This window comes from Hypanus sabinus, chromosome 29, assembly GCF_030144855.1.
Source record: "Hypanus sabinus isolate sHypSab1 chromosome 29, sHypSab1.hap1, whole genome shotgun sequence".
Classification (NCBI taxonomy): Eukaryota; Metazoa; Chordata; class Chondrichthyes; order Myliobatiformes; family Dasyatidae; genus Hypanus; species Hypanus sabinus.
In genome coordinates this window covers 34,740,504-34,760,950 of record NC_082734.1, presented here as the reverse complement: position 1 = coordinate 34,760,950, position 20,447 = coordinate 34,740,504, and the positions used below count along the sequence as shown (strand labels likewise).

At 40.8% G+C, this 20,447-nt stretch overlaps 1 protein-coding gene across 11 annotated transcripts in view; it reads right to left on the bottom strand.

Moving 5' to 3' along the window:
- The window catches only part of LOC132383234 (carnitine O-palmitoyltransferase 1, liver isoform-like), a 120,626-nt gene that overhangs the window by 17,803 nt on the left and 82,376 nt on the right, over positions 1 to 20,447 (bottom strand). For 10 of the 11 annotated variants that reach the window (XM_059954144.1, XM_059954145.1, XM_059954150.1 and 7 more), the window contains 5 exons: positions 19,139 to 19,303; positions 9,458 to 9,592; positions 9,029 to 9,181; positions 7,170 to 7,283; positions 5,206 to 5,298 (listed from right to left, as the gene is read on the bottom strand). In XM_059954144.1, coding sequence (XP_059810127.1) covers positions 5,206 to 5,298; positions 7,170 to 7,283; positions 9,029 to 9,181; positions 9,458 to 9,592; positions 19,139 to 19,303 — 660 coding nt within the window. Of the gene's footprint in view, positions 1 to 2,644; positions 3,005 to 5,205; positions 5,299 to 7,169; positions 7,284 to 9,028; positions 9,182 to 9,457; positions 9,593 to 19,138; positions 19,304 to 20,447 lie in introns of all 11 variants that reach the window. The other variant, XR_009508577.1, reaches the window with a different exon arrangement.

Sequence of the window (20,447 nt, the reverse complement as noted above, 5' to 3'; positions counted from 1 at the left end):
GGAACACACACACACACACCCCCCCACCCTGTTTGTAATTTCCTCAAAAAATTGCAGTAGGTTAGTCAGGCAGGATTTTCCTTTCAGGAAACCATGCTGGCTTTGCCCTATCTTGTCATGTGCCTCTAGGTACTCCATAATCTCATCCCTAACAATCGATTCCAACAACTTCCCAACCACTGACGTCAGACTAACAGATCTATAGTTTCCTTTCTGCTGCCTCCCACCCTTCTTAAATAGTGGAGTAACATTTGTGATTTTCCAGTCATCCAGTACAATGCCCGAATCTATCAATTCTTAAAAGATCATTGTTAATGCCTCCACAATCTCACTAGCTATTTCCTTCAGAACCCGAGAATGCATTACATCAGGTCCAAGAGATTTATCCACCCTCGGACTATTAAGTTTCCTCAGCACCTACTCAGTCGTAATTTTCACAATGCATACTTCACTTCCAACACTCTTGAATGTCAGGTATACTGCAGATGTCTTCCACTATAAAGACTGATGCAAAATACACATTCAGTTCCTCTGCCATCTCTACATCTCTCATCACAGTATCTCCAGCATATTTTCTATTGGTCCTATATCTGCCCTCAACTCTCTTTTACCCTTTATATACTTAAAAATGCTTCTAGTATCTACCCTAAGGATTCCTTAAGCTCTCTTATCAACTCCAGATCATTGCACAACACCCAATCCAGAACAGCCAATCCCCTAGTGGGCTCAACAACAATCTGTTCTAAAAAGCCATCCCTTAGACATTCCACAAATTTTCTCTCGAGGTTCAGTACTGGCCTGGTTTTCCCAATCCACTTTCATGTTCAAATCCCCAATGATTATCATGACATTGCCCTTCTGACACACTTTTTCTATCTCCTGCTGTAATTTGTAATCCACATCCCGGCTGCTGTTTGGAGGCCTGTATACAACTGCCACTAGGGTCCTTTCACCCTTGTCATTTCTTAACTCAACCCATCGAGATTCTACACTTTCCGATCCTACATCATTCTTTTCTAATGATTTAATATTATTTCTTATACACAGAGCCACATCAACCCCTCTGCCTACTAGCCTATCTTTCTGATACACTATATATCCTTGGACTTTCAGTTCTCAATGGTAGCCATCCCTTAGCCAAGTTTCTGAGATGGGCACAACTTCATACTTGCCAACCTGTAGCTAAATTTCAAGATTGTCCATTTTATTTCTTATACTGCGTGCATTCAAATATAACACTTTCAGTCTAGTATTTGTTGCTTTTTGTTTTAAATGCACCACACCTCTATTGCCCTGTAACTCATCCCACTGGCTGTGATCATACCTCATCTCCTGCCTGTCCTTTCTATCATCACTGTTGCATGTTATCTTTGATTTATTTCTGTTTTCCCCTTCCTCATCTCTATCACTCTGGTTCCTATCCCCCTGCCAAATTAGTTTAAACCCTCCTGAACAGCTCTATTAAATCTGCCTGCTAGGATATTGGACCGCTTTGGGTTCAGGTGTAACCCGTCTTTTTGTACAAGTCGTACCTCCCCCTATAGAGGCCCCAATAATCCAGGAATCCGAAGCCCTGCCCCCTAGTCACCTGATACACTCATAAATTTCTACAAACGTATCATGGAGAGGATTCTGACTGGTTGCATTCTGTCTGGTAAAGAGGTTTTGTAAAGAGCTGCAGAAAGTTATAAGCTCAGCCAGTTCCATCATGGGCACCGACCTCTCCAGCGTCCAGGACACCTTTAAAAGGTGATACCTCAAAAAGGCAGTAGCTATCATTATGGACCCCATTACCACCATCAATGAGGTGGTACAGGAGCCTGAAGACACACACCCTACATTTCAGGAACAGCTTTTTCCCTTCCACCATCAGATTTCTGAATGGATAATGAACCAACTAACACTAACTCTGTATACTTTTTATATAAACACATAGTGCAAAAGTCTTAGGCACCCTAATTTTTTTAATTTTTATATATAGATAGGTAGACATAGATTTTGTTTTAGTTGTTCATTTTTTGTCTTCTGCATTAACATATCAGTCGAAAAAAGCAAATTTTATATTGCTAAACACTGAATTTCAAAAAAAATGTTACAGAGAAATTTATGTATTTTGTTAAAGAAAGCAACATATTAAGTAATAGACCACTTTACAACTGAAAAAGAAACAGGTGTAGAAGAAATCAAACTGGGCAAAGAATAACCAAACTCAAATGTGAGGGTGTGGCAGAGGTGACAGTGAATCTTCAAATGATCAGTTCTTACACCATGGGAAAAGTAAGCATAGCAACAGGACATAAGGTACCAGCAAGATCTCTCCCAAGCCAAAATTTTGCAGCAGACAGGATTGTCAGAATGTGCCATCCAAGCTCTTCTGAAGAAATACAAAGAAATGGGCAAGGTTGGGGACCAAAAACATAGTGGGCAGCCACAGAAACTGAGTGCAGCAGAGGAGATATAAATTAAACTGACGTCCCTTCAAAATTGGAACAAGTCCAACACTGCTATCAACTCTGGACTCACAGAAATCACTGGAACCCAAGTACACCCCTCTACAGCCTGGAAAAGTTTTATCAGAAGTGGCCTTCATGGAAGAATTACTGCCAAAAAGCCATTCCTCCGAAGTGGAAATAAAGGGACTCACCTATGCACAAAAACACAAGGGTGCTGAAAAATGGCAGCAAAATGGCAGAAAAATTTGAAAATTTTGGATCAAACAGCAGGCAGTCTGTCCGGAGAAGAGCAGGGGAAAGTGCAATATGGATGAGTGCCTGCAGCCAACAGTGAAGCATGGTGGAGGCTCCCTACAGACTTGGGGCTGCGTTTTTGCAAATGGAGTAGGTGATCTGGTCACAATTAATGGAATCCTCAATGCTGAGAAGCACAAGCAGATACTCATCCATCACGGAATACCATCAGAAAGGCTCCTGATAGGTCGCAACTTCATTTTGCAGCAGGAGAATGGCCGCAAACACACGACCAAGGTCCTAAATAACTATCGTCTCTGAAAAGAACAAGAAATTCTGCAATCAACGGTAAGGCCTCCACAGAGCACTAATCTCAACATCATCAAGGCTGTCTGGATTACCTGGAGAGACAGAAGCAGGCAAGACAGCCAAAATCTGCAGAAGAACTGCAACCCACCAGCTGATTTTCTTAAATAGCTGCATGAGAGTCTACCTAAGAGAATGCAGTTTTAAAGGCAAAGGGTGGTCACAGCAAATACTGATTTGATTTAGGTTTTCATCATTTACTACATTTATAGCAAGTTTTTATATATTTAGAAACTCTTCATTTTATTATCTTTAAAAGCATCTTCGCGTTACAGAATTATTTTACCAGTGCCTAAGACTTTTGCACAGTACAGTGTGTGTATGTATTTCTTGTATTTATAGTTTTTATTATGTATTGGAATGTACTGAGGCACAAAGCAAATTTTACAATATATGCCAGTGAAAATAAACTTGATTCTGATTCTTACTGAAAAAAATTATTATACTACTGTGTAACATATACAAACCCCATTTCCAGAAAAGTTGCGATATTTTCCAAAATGCAACAAAAATCTGTGATATGTTAATTCACCCGAACCTTTATTTAACTGACAAAAGTACAAAGAAAAGATTTTCAATAGTTTTACTGACCAACTTAATTGTATTTTGTAAATATACACAAATTTAGAATTTGATGGCTGCAACACACTCAACAAAAGTTGGGACAGAGGCATGTTTACCATTGTGTTACATCACCTTTCCTTTTGATAACACATTAATCGTTTTGGAATTGAGGATACTAATTGTAGTAGATTTGCAATTGGAAATTTGGTCCATTCTTGCTTGATATAAGACTTCAGCTGCTCAACAATCCGTGGTCTCCATTGTCTGATTCTCCTCCATACATTTTCAATAGGAGATAGATCTGGACTGGCAGCAGGCCAGTCAAGCACACACACTCAGTGTCTACAAAGCCACACTGTTGTAGTCCTTGCAGAATGTGGTCTGGCATTGTCCTGCTGAAATAAGCATGGATGTCCCGGGAAGAGACGTCGCCTTGTTGGCAACATAGGTCTCTCTAAAATCTTAATATACGCCTCAGAGTCAATGTTACCTTCACATACATGCAACTCACCCATGCTGTAGGCACTGATGCACCCCCATACCATCACAGATCCTGGCTTTTGCACCTTTCGCTGATAACAATCAGGATGGTCATTTTCATCTTTGGCACGCTCGTTTTTTCCGAAAGCTAGCTGAAATGTGGACTCATCTGACCACAGCACACGAGCACAGGTGGCTATAATTGTCACAGTAGCATGACAATTTCTTAGGCAGTGCCACCTGAGGGCTCGAAGATCACGCACATTCAACAGTGGTTTCCGACCTTGCCCTTTACGCACTGAGATATCTCTGAATTCTCTGAATCTTTTCACAATATTATGTACTGTAGATGTTGAAAGACCTAAATTCTGTGCAATCTTGCGTTGGGAAATGTTCCTTTTGAACTGACTAACAATTCTCTCACGAATTTTGGCACAAAGGGGTGAGCCACGACCCATCCTTGCTTGCAAAGACTGAGCCTTTGATGGACGCTACTTTTATACCCAGTCACGATACCTCACCTGCTACCAATTAGCCTGCTTAATGTGGAGTCTTCCAAGCCAGTGTTATTTGAGTATTCTGTGCACTTTTCAATCTTATTTTAATTCTGTCCCAACTTTTGTTGAGTGTGTTGCAGCCATCAAATTCTAAATTTGTGCATATTTACAAAAGTTGGTCAGTAAAACTATTGAAAATCTTTTCTTTGTACTTTTGTCAGTTAAATAAGGGTTCACGTGAATTAACATATCACAGGTTTTTGTTTTTATTGCATTTTGGAAAATATCCCAACTTTTCTGGAAATGGTGTTTGTAAAAATAGCATGCTGTAGTCCCAGCACTAGCATACCAGACTACTGGAGTTTGACTGCAATTTGGAGACTATCTTCCTGATCTGTTGGGCAGAGGATGATACAGTGAAAATGAATGAACCAGAAGAGGGATAAAACAAAAATGAATAAAACACATACAAGTTGTACAATGAATACAACCCTTTAGCCTTTTGTAATGTTAAATAGGCAGAGCAGAAGCAAAAAAAATAATGAAAGCATTATCCTTCTTTCTGCACCAGTAAGTCCAGAGAAAGCAAGGACCGAGTGCTGCAACTTTACCGTCAAGGGGCTAGAGACTTTGCAGGAGATGTGAAAGTTGATGAGGTGGTCTCCAACGATTATGTAAGAAACACCATAACCATCATCTGCAACCTGAAAAGAGAGATAAGGGATTCAGTTTCAAGGTTATTAATCTATATGCACATTATGATAGGCTTATGTTAAATATTTCACCGAGGCAAAAGGGAGAGCGTCACCTCTCCATCTCCTTAATTTACCTTCACAGCTGTTGTACAGTGACTGCCATGGAGTAAGGTTCTTTAAATGCCAACTTACTTCTAAAAATCAGTGCTACAATGACTTGGCAGCCGTAACAACTTTCTGTACTCTAAATTGCACTTGCCATCCCACTCTCCACCTTATTTTCCTCTTTCCTCCCACTCTGATTGAAAGCTAGCAGCATCACAGGACTTGTTTGGAATAAGTTATTCAGGACTCTGTCTCAGTTGCATTATTAGGTATATCTGTACAACTGCTCACTAATGTAAATACCTAATCAGCGGATCATATGGCAGCAATTCAATACAGAAAAGCATACTACATGATCAAGTTGTTCAGACCAAACATCAGAATATGGACGAAATGTGATCTAAGTGACTTTAACAGTGGAATGATTGTTGGTACCAGTCAGTGGTTTGAGTATTGCAGAAACTGCTGATTTCCTATGATAGTCACACACAACAGACTCTAGAGTTTACAGAGAATGGTGTGAAAAACAAAGAGCATCCAGTGGGTGGTAGTTCTGTGGGCAGAAATGCCTTGTTAATCAGAAAGACTGATTCAAGCTGACAAGAAGGTTTTTTAACTCAAGTAATCATGAGTTACAACAGTGATGTTCATAAGAGCATCTCTAAATGCACAACCCATCGAACCTTGAAGCAGATGGTTTACAGAAGATATCTGAAAAAGTGGCCACTGAGTGGCCATATGAAGGATGACCTCAGGTAAGCTAACAGAGATCCTATTGTGGAAATATATTCCAACCTTTGAGATTTTTGTGTATTTAATCTTGTAATGTGACAAAATAGAACCTGTATAATCCCAGAGTGCTTTGCTATAAGCTAAGTATGTATGTGTCAAGAAGCATGTAATGTCCTGATCATTGTTCACTGTGTAACTAATGGGAAATTGATATACTGCTGGCCTTGAGTACTGCAGCTGTACTGCAGTGGAGGAGCTGAATCCAGAACAGACAACAACCAAAGAATAGCCTGAGAATTTGTATAAAAACAAACATTGTAAGCTGTAAATCAGAAGCAGCCTGCCTTCAACTAGGAGTGGAGGGGTTTCTCCTTGCAAGCAATAACCATGTCTTTGAAACAGATCCACTCTATTTTTTGGTTCTTTGTCACAAGACCTATCAAAAGGTACACAACATAATGGAGACATTCTAATAAATAGCTAATGGGAGGGTAGGATTTGATGTGGATAATAAAAAACACAATTTTAACTCTGCATCTCTCTTCAGAGATAGTGACCTACAGAGTATTTCAGCATTCTGATTTTACTTTAGATTTACAGTGTCTGCAGTACATTTTGCTTCTCAATATCTTCATGGCCCCTTTACAAATTCCCTCTGTGCACGGTTTAAAGCATTAGTTTCTTTCAGGTAATACTCCAGAGATTATTCATTTCAATTTGGTGCCCAGCTCCTCGTACTGAATATGAAGAAAATCTTTGTATTTTTTCATTGAAGAAATACATTAATATCTTGTGTTGGAGCAAATAGACCCAAAATACACATTAACAATGTTATTGAAACTAAAATTGTTTAATTTCAACAGGTACAGGAATAACCAAAATACATAATTCTTTACATCTACAAGCCTGGCAACTAAATGGATGAACTGCAATAGAACTGAGAAATAGGTATCTAAGTAACATATTGGGAAATGGGTGTTAGGCAAGTAGGAAAAGAAAATGGGACGAAAAAATTAAATGCGAATATATATCAAAACACTCACTGGGCCAAAACCACCTCCAATGGAGACATATTCCGGATGATTCACAAGGTCGAATAGTTCAATCTGCTGGATGGGTGTTTGACTCGTTGAAAGACACCATGGTTCGGAAAGCACCTAAAAAATGATACAGTTCTAATTTCATATAGGACAACCTACTGGAGTTCATCTTGTAGACATGAAATCATCTATGATATTCCATGATTAAAAGACATATTGCATTCTCATCACATTTGAATCAAGGCACTTCCTACATTTACTATGCTTTCCAATAATCTCAATATGACGTCTTCCCCTCCCGTTTCAATACCAATGACCAAACTTAAACTTAACGAAACTTAACCAAGTTTCTCAATTTATCTTAAGAGTACTTTAATCAATTCAATACATTTTGTTCTATACTCCTGGTCCACCCCTTTAATATTTCAATAACTATATGATGCCTGACACTTTATGAATGAGTTGCATCACATGGCTTTTACCATTGTAGCCTAAGACAGCCTTTTCATTTATTGCAAGTCCCATTATCACCTTCTTTGTCCTGCATCTTTAGTCCTTTTAACTTGATCTTGACCCGAAATGTTAATTCATTTTCACTTTCCAGATGTTTTCAGATTTGCTATTTTACATTGCTGAGATTCCAGATACCCTGCATCTGCAATGGCTTGGTTTTGAATTTTGTCATTTACTCTGTCATCCGCTAATTACAGGTGTCCCGTTTTTCAAACGTTTGCTTTACGACAACTCGCTGTTACAAAGACCTACATTAGTACCTGTTTTCGCTAACCAAAGAGGATTTTCACTTTTACGAAAAAAAGACGCCTGCTTTATATGTGTGTTTACCCTGAGAAAGACAACAATGACCGTGAAACCTTGTGCGGGTAGTTGTTTCCGCATGCATGTACATGCGTACGTATGCGTGTACGTGCTGATTTTTTTTTCTCCAAATCGACTTTGGCTCGTTGTCTTCCCAATTTTGATAAATGAAACAACACCTTACATACAATATTGTTTCTTTATATAGGGTGTATATTTATCATATCATTCCTGCTTTTACTATATGTTAGTGTTATTTTAGGTTTTATGTGTTATTTGGTAGGTTATTTTTTGGGTCTGGGAACACTCAAACTTTTTTCATATAAATTAATGGTAATTGCTTCTTCGCTTTACAACATTTCGGTTTACAAACGTTTTCATAGGAACGCTCTACCTTTGGATTGCAGGGGAAACTTGTATAGAATTTCTCTTGTTCTCACTGTGTCTCTTCCACTGCATCTTGAATACATCTTGAATGAATCTTGAAAACACTGATTCCGTCAGAGCCGAAACAGTTACTTATTTTTCGGACGGTGACATCACTAGCAAAGCTGATATTTATTGTACATCCCTTACTGTTTCAACAAGCTATAGTGAATTTTGTGAATTCTCTACCCCAGAATTTGTGGAGACTAACTCATTAGAAGTACTTAAACTTTCAAAAGATTGAGGAACTGAGAGTGAAGAACTTCTGGTACAGTAGAGAAATGAAGGCTAGTATAGATCAGCCACGAACACTTTAAATGGCATAGCTGTCTTGAGGGGCCAGGGGAACTACTCCTGCTCTTATTTCCTTTAGTTCGTGAATGGAATGGATGTTTTTTGTTTCTCTCTGAACAGAAACCATATTTGATCCTATGTCCCTATTAATTGGATGAGTGATGCGAAGTCAGAATGGCTTGTTTTCTGATTGCTGAATGCTGTCTCCTGCAAGTTCCATGAAGGTTAGGATGATAACTTACCCTGCTAGCAGCAAAATAGATACTAGTCTCAACTTAACTTCTCTTCCATTTTACTACCTAACGTCACAACTGACAAACTTTTACCTCTTGAAGGAAGGGCGAATTGACTCCCAGGTACTTGGACACCACATAGAGGCAGAAGAGATGCCGATCGACACCATATCCAGACATAGCAAGCCTACTGATGTGCTGGTGATTTTTGGCTGCAATACGGAATAGACTCAGGCACTCTTCCCTCTGCAGAGGGAAAGAAATTTAAATATAATGCAACCTTATCAAGACTTCTAAAGAAACAATAAATACTTTTATTAGAACATTATTCAAGAGGCAAAAGAAATTTCATCCCAATTTTCTCTATTCTTCGTGATCTCCTTAATTATCTATTATTGCATTATTCTGATATTGGTTTCACATACCAACTGACAAACATGTTAATAGAATACCAATCTATTTGGCCAGTCTGGGCATGAGCTTACACACCGAGACCCCTAGTGTACAGTAATCCTTCCTCACCGAAAGCTTTTTACTTTCCAGTGCTGTCACAAAATTGCAAGTCTCAACTGTACATGAACGCACAGTTTCAGTCCTCCCCTCACGATACAGCCGAGTCATTGAAGATTCATAGGTTAGACAGAATGAACCTTTGTCCTGCAACAAAGACAGCAAAAGAATCAAATATGGTTAATAAGCTGTCCCCTTACTTACCTAACAAATTCTTTCCAAAAGAAAACATAATAACTTACTGTTGTAAGGTACAAACCCCATTTCCAGAAAAGTTGGGATATTTTCCAAAATGCAATAAAAACAAAAATCTGTGATATGTTAATTCACGTGAACCCTTATTTAACTGACAAAAGAACAAATAAAAGATTTTCAATAGTTTTACTGACCAACTGAATTGTATTTTGTAAATATACATAAATTTAGAATTTGATGGCTGTAACACACTCAAAAAAAGTTGGGACAGAGTTAAAATAAGATTGAGAAGTGCATAGAATATTCAAGTAATGCCGGTTTGGAAGACTCCACATTAAGCAGGCTAATTGGTAGCAGGTGAGGTATCGTGACTGGGTATAAAAGTAGCATCCATCAAAGGCTCAGTCTTTGCAAGCAAGGATGGGTCGTGGCTCACCCCTTTGTGCCAAAATTCATGAGAGAATTGTTAGTCAGTTCAAAAGGAACATATCCCAATGCAAGATTGCACAGAATTTAGGTTTTTCAACATCTACAGTACATAATATTGTGAAAAGATTCAGAGAATTCAGAGATATCTCAGTGCGTAAAGGGCAAGGTCGGAAACCACTGTTGAATGTGCGTGATCTTCGAGCCCTCAGGTGGCACTGCCTAAGAAATCGTCATGCTACTGTGACAATTATAGCCACCTGGGCTCGGGAGTACTTCGGAAAACCATTGTCACTTAACACAGTCTGTCGCTGCATCCAGAATTGCAACTTGAAACTGTATTACGCAAGGAGGAAGCCATATATCAACTCTATACAGAAACGCCAGCGAGTTCTCTGGGCCCGAGCTCATCTCAGATGGACCGAAACACTGTGGAACTGTGTGCTGTGGTCAGATGAGTCCACATTTCAGCTCGCTTTCGGAAAAAACGAGCGTCGAGTTCTTCATGCCAAAGATGAAAATGACCATCCTGATTGTTATCAGCGAAAGGTGCAAAAGCCAGGATCTGTGTTGGTATGGGGGTGCATCAGTGCCCACGGCATGGGTGAGTTGCATGTATGTGAAGGTACCATTGACTCTGAGGCGTATATTAGGATTTTAGAGAGACATATGGTGCCATCAAGGTGACGTCTCTTCCCGGGACGTCCATGCTTATTTCAGCAGGACAATGCCAGACCACATTCTGCATGGGCTACAACAGCATGGCTTTGTAGACACTGAGTGTGTGTGCTTGACTGGCCTGCTGCCAGTCCAGATCTATCTCCTATTGAAAATGTATGGAGGAGAATCAGACAATGGAGACCACGGACTGATGAGCAGCTGAAGTCTTATATCAAGCAAGAATGGACCAAATTTCCAATTGCAAATCTACTACAATTAGTATCCTCAATTCCAAAACGATTAATGTGTTATCAAAAGGAAAGGTGATGTAACACAATGGTAAACATGCCTCTGTCCCAACTTTTGTTGAGTGTGTTGCATCCATCAAATTCTAAATTTGTGTATCTTTACAAAATACAATTAAGTTGGTCGATAAAACTACTGAAAATCTTTTCTTTGTACTTTTGTCAGTTAAATAAGGGTTCTCGTGAATTAACATATCACAGATTTTTGTTTTTATTGCATTTTGGAAAATATCCCAACTTTTCTGGAAATGGGGTTTGCATAATCCAGTACAAAAATCAGAAGAAAATGCAATTTTAAAATGTTAGTTGTGACAGAGAGAAAAGGATTTGGATGACTTACAGATTGAAGACAGTCACATTTAACATAGGCTGAAACCTAACTAAATATTGACACTGAACGACAGAATTAAGAAAGCCATCAAGGAGCTTGAATGGGATATATTTCAAAATCAAGACGGTAAGCTAACATTCATTAACATGGTCAAGAATAGTTCTAATCTTACATCTCTTAAAACACATTTGTCTGCTTTGACTCATACAGGCTTTATTTTACAATACCCCTGATTTAGATACAAAATAGATCATTGCAGACCGAGTGAAGTTGACCCTGAGTGGCACAAGGAATACAGGTATTCAATTACAGAATAATTCACTGTATTACAAGTAAATCAGAGTGCATTTCAGATGGAAGGCATAGTTCACGCTGCAATAGATTAAGCTACAATTGCTCCATTTAGGGGAAAGATTGCTTTTCTTCTTAAGAAAGGCTGTAATCATAATAGTCAGACACAAAACTTAAAAGGCATAGAGTGGTTAAAAAAAGTACATCAGGAGTCAATAATAGGTATCCAAAAGGGATTTGTTACAAATAATTTAAGGCAAAATACAAAGGGAGTCAAGGCAAAAAGGCTGTGAGAATGTAGAAATGGTATGAGAAGGGTCTTTAAAAAGTGAAGTAGAACAATACTGAATAAAGAAAGAAATGTACAAAAGAAAACAAACAGACAGGTAAAAGATGGCTGGGAGAGTGAAACACACAGAATTGTACCAGGCAAATACAGGTTAGGGAGGGAAAATGTATGTCACCAAAGACTCTCGCAGATTTCTAAAGATATACTGTGGAGGGCATGAACCATGGCTATATCACCGTCTGGTATGAAGGGGCCTCTGCACAGGATTGGAAAAAGCTGCAGGAAGTTGCAAACTCTGCCAGTTCCATCATGGGCACGAGCCTCCCCAGCATTGAGAACATCTTCAAAAGGCGATGCCTCAAAAAGCCAGCATCCATCATTAAGGATGCCCATCACCCAGAACATGCCTTCTTCTCACTGCTACTGTCAAGGAGGCGGTACAGGAGCCTGAAGACAACACCCAGTGTTTTAGGAACAACTTTCTTCCCCGCTGCCATCAGATTTCTGAATGGACAATGAATTCATGTAAATTATCTATTTTTTCCTCTTATTTTGCTCTTTTTGCACTATTTAATTTCATATATATTTCTTATTCTATTTTATAGTATTTTTATTATATATTACAATGTACTGCTGCTACAAAATAACGTATTTCATGATTTGAATACAAATTCTGACATTCTGAGACAACCTGAAGGAGAGGAGCACATCAACCAACAGAATACACAGGAGAATTGGGAGAGAAAAATCTGCTGGATAAACTGAAGGGATCAAAACAATATCTGTGGGAGTGAGAAGGGAGAAGCCCATGGCATAAAAAGGTAGGGAACTTGTGATGTAGAGGATAATGAGCATATGAAACAAGCTGCCTAAATAAATGGTTGAACCAGGTACAATAGTATCATTTAAGAAGCACTTGGATAGGTACATGGAGGGGCAGGGCTCAGAGAGACTTGGACTGAATGCAGGGAATTTGGGACAAGCTGTGTGAATGCTGATCAGTGTGGACTTGCTCAACCGAAGGGCCTGTATATGTGCTGTATTGCTCTGTGATTCTAACAGATTAAAATCAGAACAAAATGGGAGAAATTCTGCATAGCCTTGTATGGCTATAAAATAATAGATTTTAGGCTCCCTGCCAAAACTGTACTAGTAAATCACAAATAAGAGAAACTCTGCAGAAGCTGGAAATCCAAGCAACACACACAAAATGCTGGAGGAACTTAACATGCCAGGCAGCATCTATGAAAAACAGTACAGTTGACGTTTCAGGTCAAGATCCTTCATCAGGACTGGAGAAAAAAGATGAGACATCAGGGTTAGAAGGTGTGGGAGGGGAGGAAGGAACAAGGTGATAGGTGAAACTGGGGAGAAGGGTGTAGTAAAGAGCTAGTAAGTTGATTGGTGAAAGAGATACAGGGCTGGAGAAGGGGAATCTAATAAGAAAGGACAGAAGGCCATGGAAAAAAGAATGGGGGAGGAGAACCAAATGGAAATAATGGGCAGGTAAGGAGATAAGGTGAGAGGGGGAAATGGAAATGGTGGGGGGAGGGTGGGGAGAAAGAGTATTACTGGAAGTTTAGACCGAGTTAGGGAATTGGAGCTGTAGCTCAATGACCTTCGCCTGGTCAGGGAGAGTGAGGAGGTGATAGAGAGGAGTTACAGGCAGGTGGTCACTCCGGGGCCATGGGAGGCAGATACGTGGGCCACGATCAGGAAGGGGAAGAGGCAGGTACTAGAGAGTACCCCAGTGGCTGTACCCCTTGACAATAAGTACTCATGTTTGAGTACTGTTGGGGGGGACAGCCTATCTGGAGGAAGTGACAGTGGCCGGGCCTCCAGCACAGAGGACGGCCCTGTAGCTCAGAAGGGTAGGGATAGAAGAAAGAGGACCATAATAATAGGGGACTCGATAGTCAGGGGTTCAGACAGGCGGTTCTGTGGAGGTGATCGGGAGTCCCAGATGGTAGTTTGCCTCCCTGGTGCCAGGGTTCGGGACGTTTCTGATCGCGTCCAAGATATCCTGAAGTGGGAGGGTGAGGAGCCAGAGGTCGTGGTACATGTAGTTACCAATGACATAGGTAGGAAAGGGGAAGAGGTCCTGAAACGAGAGTATAGGGAGTTAGGAAGGCAGTTAAGAAAAAGGACCGCAAAGGTAGTAATCTTGGGATTACTGCCTGTGCCACGCAACAGTGAGAGTAGGAATGGAATTAGGTGGAGGATGAATGCGTGGCTGAGGGATTGGAGCAGGGGGCAGGGATTCAAGTTTCTGGATCATTGGGACCTCTTCTGGGGCAGGCGTGACCTGTTCAAGAAGGACGGGTTACACTTGAATCCTGGGGGGACCAATATCCTAGCGGGGAGGTTTGCTAGGGCTACAGGGCAGACTTTAAACTAGTAAGATGGGGGGGGGGGGCGGGAATCAATTTGAGGAAACTATGGGAGAGGAGGTTAGTTCAGCAGTACAGCAAGTAACTAGACAGTGTGAGAGGGAGGAAAGGCAGGTGATGGAGAAGGGATGCGCTCAGCCCAAAGGTGTAGGGGAGAAGAAAGAAAAGGATAATAAATTTGAATGCATTGTTAGGGATGAAAAGAGAGGAGGAGGTGGAGAGTATCTTAAATGTATCTATTTTAATGCTAGGAGCATTGTAAGAAAGGTGGATGAGCTTAAAGCGTGGATTGATACCTGGAATTATGATGTTGTAGCTATTAGTGAAACATGGTTGCAGGAAGGGTGTGACTGGCAACTAAATATTCCTGGATTTAGTTGCTTCAGGTGTGACAGAGTAGGAGGGGCCAGAGGAGGAGGTGTTGCATTGCTTGTCCGAGAAAATCTTATGGCGGTGCTTTGGAAGGATAGATTAGAGAGCTCCTCTAGGGAGGCTATTTGGGTGGAATTGAGGAATGGGAAAGGTGTAGTAACACTGATAGGAGTGTATTATAGGCCACCTAATGGGGAGCGTGAGTTGGAAGAGCAAATGTATAAGGAGATAGCAGATATTTGTAGTAAACGCAAGGTGGTGATTCTGGGAGATATTACTTTTCCACATGTAGATTGGGAAGCTCATTCTGTAAAAGGACTGGATGGTTTAGAGTTTGTGAAATGTGTGCAGGATAGTTTTTTGCAACAATACATAGGAGTACCGACCAGAGATGGGGCAGTGTTGGATCTCCTGTTAGGGAATGCGATAGGTCAGCTGACAGATGTATGCGTTGGGGAGCACTTCGGGTCCAGTGATCACAATAGCACTAGCTTCAATATAATTATGGAGAAGGACAGGACTGGACCTAGAGTTGAGATTTTTGATTGGAGAAAGGCTAACTTTGAGGAGATGCGAAGGGATTTAGAGAGAGTGGATTGGGTCAAGTTGTTTTATGGAAAGGATGTAATAGAGAAATGGAGGTCATTTAAGGGTGAAATTATGATGGTACAGAATCTTTACGTTCCTGTTAGGTTGAAAGGAAAGGTTAAAGGTTTGAAAGCACCATGGTTTTCAAGGGATATTAGAAACTTGGTTCGGCAAAAGAGGGATGTCTACAATAGATATAGGCAGCATGGAGTGAAGGAATTGCTCGAGGAATATAAAGAATGTAAAAGGAATCTTAAGAAAGAGATTAGAAAAGCTAAAAGAAGATACGAGGTTGGTTTGGCAAATAAGGTGGAAGTAAATCCGGAAGGTTTCTACAGTTATATTAAAAGCAAGAGGATAGTGAGGGATAAAATTGGTCCCTTAGAGAACCAGGATGGTCAGCTATGTGTGGAGCCGAGGGAGATGGGAGAGATTTTGAACGATTTCTTCTCTTCGGTATTCACTAAGGAGAAGGATATTGAATTGTGTAAGGTGTGGGAAATAAGTAAGGAAGTTATGGAACCTATGACAATTAAAGAGGTGGAAGTACTGGCGCTTTTAAGAAATTTAAAAGTGGATAAATCTCCGGGTCCTGACAGGATATTCCCCAGGACCTTGAGGGAAGTTTGTGTAGAGATAGCAGGAGCTCTGACGGAGATCTTTCAGATGTCATTAGAAACGGGGATTGTGCCGGAGGATTGGCGTATTGCTCATGTGGTTCCATTGTTTAAAAAGGGTTCTAGAAGGAAGCCTAGCAATTATAGACCTGTCAGTTTGACATCAGTGGTGGGTAAAATTAATGGAAGGTATTCTTAGAGATAGTATTTATAATTATCTGGATAGACAGGATCTGATTAGGAGTAGCCAGCATGGATTTGTGTGTGGAAGGTCATGTTTGACAAACCTTATTGAACTTTTTGAAGAAGTTACAAGGAATGTTGACGAGGGTAAGGCAGTGGATGTAGTCTATATGGACTTCAGCAAAGCCTTTGACAAAGTTCCACATGGAAGGTTAGTTAAGAAGGTTCAGTCCTTAGGTATTAATGCTGGAGTAATAAAATGGATTCAACAGTGGCTAGATGGGAGATGCCAGAGAGTAGTGGTGGATAATTGTTTATCGGGATGGAGGCCGGTGACTAGCGGGGTGCCTCAGGGATCTGTTTTGGGCCCAATGTTGTTTGTAATATACATAAATGATCTGGATGATGGGGTGGTAAATTGGATTAGTAAGTATGCCGATGATACTAAGGTAGGAGGTGTTGTGGATAATGAGGTGGGTTTTCAAAGCTTGCAGGGAGATTTATGCCGGTTAGAAGAATGGGCTGAACATTGGCAGATGGAGTTTAATGCCGAGAAGTGTGAGGTTCTACATTTTGGCAGGAATAATCCAAATAGAACATACAGGGTAAACGGTAGGGCATTGAGGAATGCAGTGGAACAGAGAGATCTAGGAATAACAGTGCATAGTTCCCTGAAGGTGGAGTCTCATGTAGATAGGGTGGTGAAGAAGGCTTTTGGAACGCTGGCCTTTATAAATCAGAGCATTGAGTACAGAAGTTGGGATGTAATGTTGAAATTGTACAAGGCATTGGTCAGGCCAAATTTAGAATATTGTGTACAGTTCTGGTCACCGAGTTATAGGAAAGATATCAATAAATTAGAGAGAGTGCAGAGACAATTTATTAGGATGTTACCTGGGTTTCAGCACTTAAGTTACTGAGAAAGGTTGAACAAATTAGGTCTCTATTCATTGGAGCATAGAAGGTTGAGGGGGGATTTGATCGAGGTATTTAAAATTTTGAGAGGGATAGATAGAGTTGACGTGAATAGGCTGTTTCCATTGAGAGTAGGGGAGATTCAAACGAGAGGACATGATTTGAGAGTTAGGGGGCAAAAGTTTAGGGGTAACATGAGGGGGAACTTCTTTACTCAGAGAGTGGTAGCTGTGTGGAACGGGCTTCCAGTAGAAGTGGTAGAGGCAGGTTCAATATTATCATTTTTTTTAAAAAATTGGATAGGTATATGGACAGGAAAGGAAAAGAGGCTGAGTGCAGGTCAGTGGGACTAGGTGAGAGTAAGCGTTCGGCACAGACTAGAAGGGCCCAGATGGCTTGTTTCCATGCTGTAATTGTTATATGGTATATATGGTTTGAGAAATCAATGTTTTCCTGACACTAGACCTAACCAGTTCCCCTTCATTACCACTCTTGCAGCTCGTTGACTTCATCAATCTTGCCTCCAACTTGCACCCTGCCCTTAAATTTACTTGGTCCATTTCTGACACCCTCTCCCCTTTCTCGATCTCTGTCTTTACCTTTGTTCACAGCTAATTTACTGATATCTATTATAAACCCACTGACTCTCACAGCTACCTGGACTACACCTCTTTCCACCATTACTTGTAACAATACCATTCTCTTCTCCCAACTCCTCTGTCTCCACTGCATCTACTCTCAGGATGAGGCTTTTCATTCCAGAACAAAGGAGATGTCCTCCTCCTTCAAAGAAAGGGGCTTCCCTTCCTCCAATATCAACACTGCCCTCAACCACACCTCTTCCATTTCATGCATGTCTTCCTTCACCCTATCCTCCCGCCATTCTACCAGGATGGGTTCCTCTTGTCCCACCAGCCTCCACTTCCAGTACATAATTTTCCATAACTTCCACCATCTCCAATGAGATCCCACCACCAAATACATTCCCTCCCCCCACTTTCTGCTTTCCACAGGGACTTTCTACATGACTCCCTTGCCCATTCATCCCTCCCCACTGTTCTCCCTCCTGGCACTTAACAGAAGCAGAACAAGAGCAACAAGCCCCTACACCATTGACACTACAATTCAGATCCCAAACAGTCCTTCCAGGTGAGGTGACGCTTCACCTAAGTCTGTTGGGGGTCATCTACTATACCCAGTGTTCCTGGTGTGGCCACCAGTATGTCAGTGAAATTCAACATTGATTGGGAGACAGCTTCACCGAGCACCTACGCTCCACTGGCCAGAAAAAGGATCTCCCAGTGGCCACCCATTTTAATTCAATTTCCCATTCCCATTCTGGTATGCCAGTCCATGGCCTCCTGTACTGTCACAATGAGGCCAATGGAAGAACAACACCTTATGCTCTATCTGGGTAGCCTCCAAATTGATAGCATGAACATTGATTTCTTGAACTTTTGGTAATGCCCCCCCCCCCCCCACCATTCCTATTTCCCTCTCTCACCTCATCTCCTTACCCATCCATCACGTCCCTCCGGTGCTCCTCCTCCTTTTCTTTCTTCCATGGCGTTCTGTCCTCTCCTATCAGATCCTTTCTTCTCCAGCCCTGTATTTCTTTTACCAATTAACTTCTAATTCAAATCAACAGTTCATTTTCCAAACCAGTGGAGTTTTCCCTTTGGGTCTCATTCTTTCAAGTGTATTTTAGATGACTTAAAAATCTTTCCTGAGTTGCAGCATTTGATAATCGATTCAAGAATAGAAATTTCCCGCAACTTCAGGAAGGCAATTTAAGCAGAAGAAAAAACTTTCCAGCTCTTTACCCTACCCATTCCCCTTCCTGGTTTCACCTATCATCTTATGTTTCTTCCTCACCTCTTCTCCACCACCCCCCCCCCCCACCCCCGCCAACCTTCTACCACTGATTCATCTTTTTTTCTTGATTAAGGCTCTTGGCCCAAAACATCAACTATACTCTTTTCCATAGATGCTGCCTGGCCTGCTGAGTTCCTCCAGCATTTAGTGTGTTGCTAGTAAATCACTACTTGGGTTGAATATTTTTCTGCTATTCTTAACTATCATCACAAACTCATCTCCACTGAGCAAATTGCTGATTCTGTTTTGTTCTTACCCTGTAGTTGGCAAGCTGCAGAGCAATTTGGATGAAGGCATCAGGACTGGTTCTGCATTTCTTAATCATACCTTTGCCAAACCGAGTGAATGGGAATGCATAGAAATCAACGTCGTCAGCTAGTTGCTGTGCCACCTTCAGTGAATGCATGATTACTCCTTGGCACTGAAAAAGGGATGGAAGGGAAAAGAAGCAAAATCAGTTATACTGACGACAACAATTTGCTTGTCACTGAATTTAATCAATCCACAAGGATGTAACATAGTTACCCAAGTAAGTCCAATATGTCTTCAAGTATGATATTAAAATTCAAAATCAAACTAAACTTATTACCAAAGTGTGTATATGTCATCCTGAGATTCATTTTCTTCCAGGCATTCATAGAACAAAGAAATACAATAAAATCAATGAAAACCACACACAAAGACTGACAAACAACCAATGTACAGAAGACGACAAAATGTGCAAATAAATAAATAAATAAACAAACGACGCTGACAACACGAGTTGTAGAGCCTTGAAAGCGAGTCAGTTCAGGTTGTGGAATCAGTTCAGTGTTGAGTTGAGTGAAGTTAACCATGCTGGTTAAAGAGCTAAATTCATTCACAAAATTGTTCTCACATTGGCAATGAAGGATACGACAGGCTTAAAGTACACGGGGAGAATCTGAACAACTAACATCTAAGCGAGCTGTCCACCCAAAAGATTTGCCAAGAGATCCAGTTCATTTTGACGTTAGGCCTCGGTTGACATGGGAATGACTGTCAAGGGTCTCGGGAGAGCCAGGGTACAGGCCATGTGGGTGTAAAGTAGACAAAGTAAGGATCGGTTGCATCTCAGTTTTGTTATGATGAGCTTGAGAAGATTTAATTTCCAGCATTAACATTCTCCATGATGGCAGACCTGTGCTGATGTGCCCAATTTTCCTGCTAAAGTTCCTACTTCCAGCACTAGGACAAGCCAAGGCACTCAGGCTGTGAGGCATGCCTGTAGAGCTGGCTCCAGGTTTAACATGGGAAGTCAAGCAGCATCCATGAAGAGAATATCCCTATGAAAATTAATGTCTGCTGGGACAAACTAGAACTACAGAATACTTTGTTCATGGACACGCTTTAAATTCACAGATGCTGCCTGACTTCCTAGCTATCTCTACTGGGTTGCTCTTTTCATTTCAAATCTTCAGCTTCCTCTGTTTATCATTTCATTTTAAAATGATTGTTCATTATCGTTAGGAAGGATGTCCTTTATTACCCAACAACAGCTGTGCTAGGTAGAGGTTGGACTTTTTTTTATTCCTGAACTACTCAGG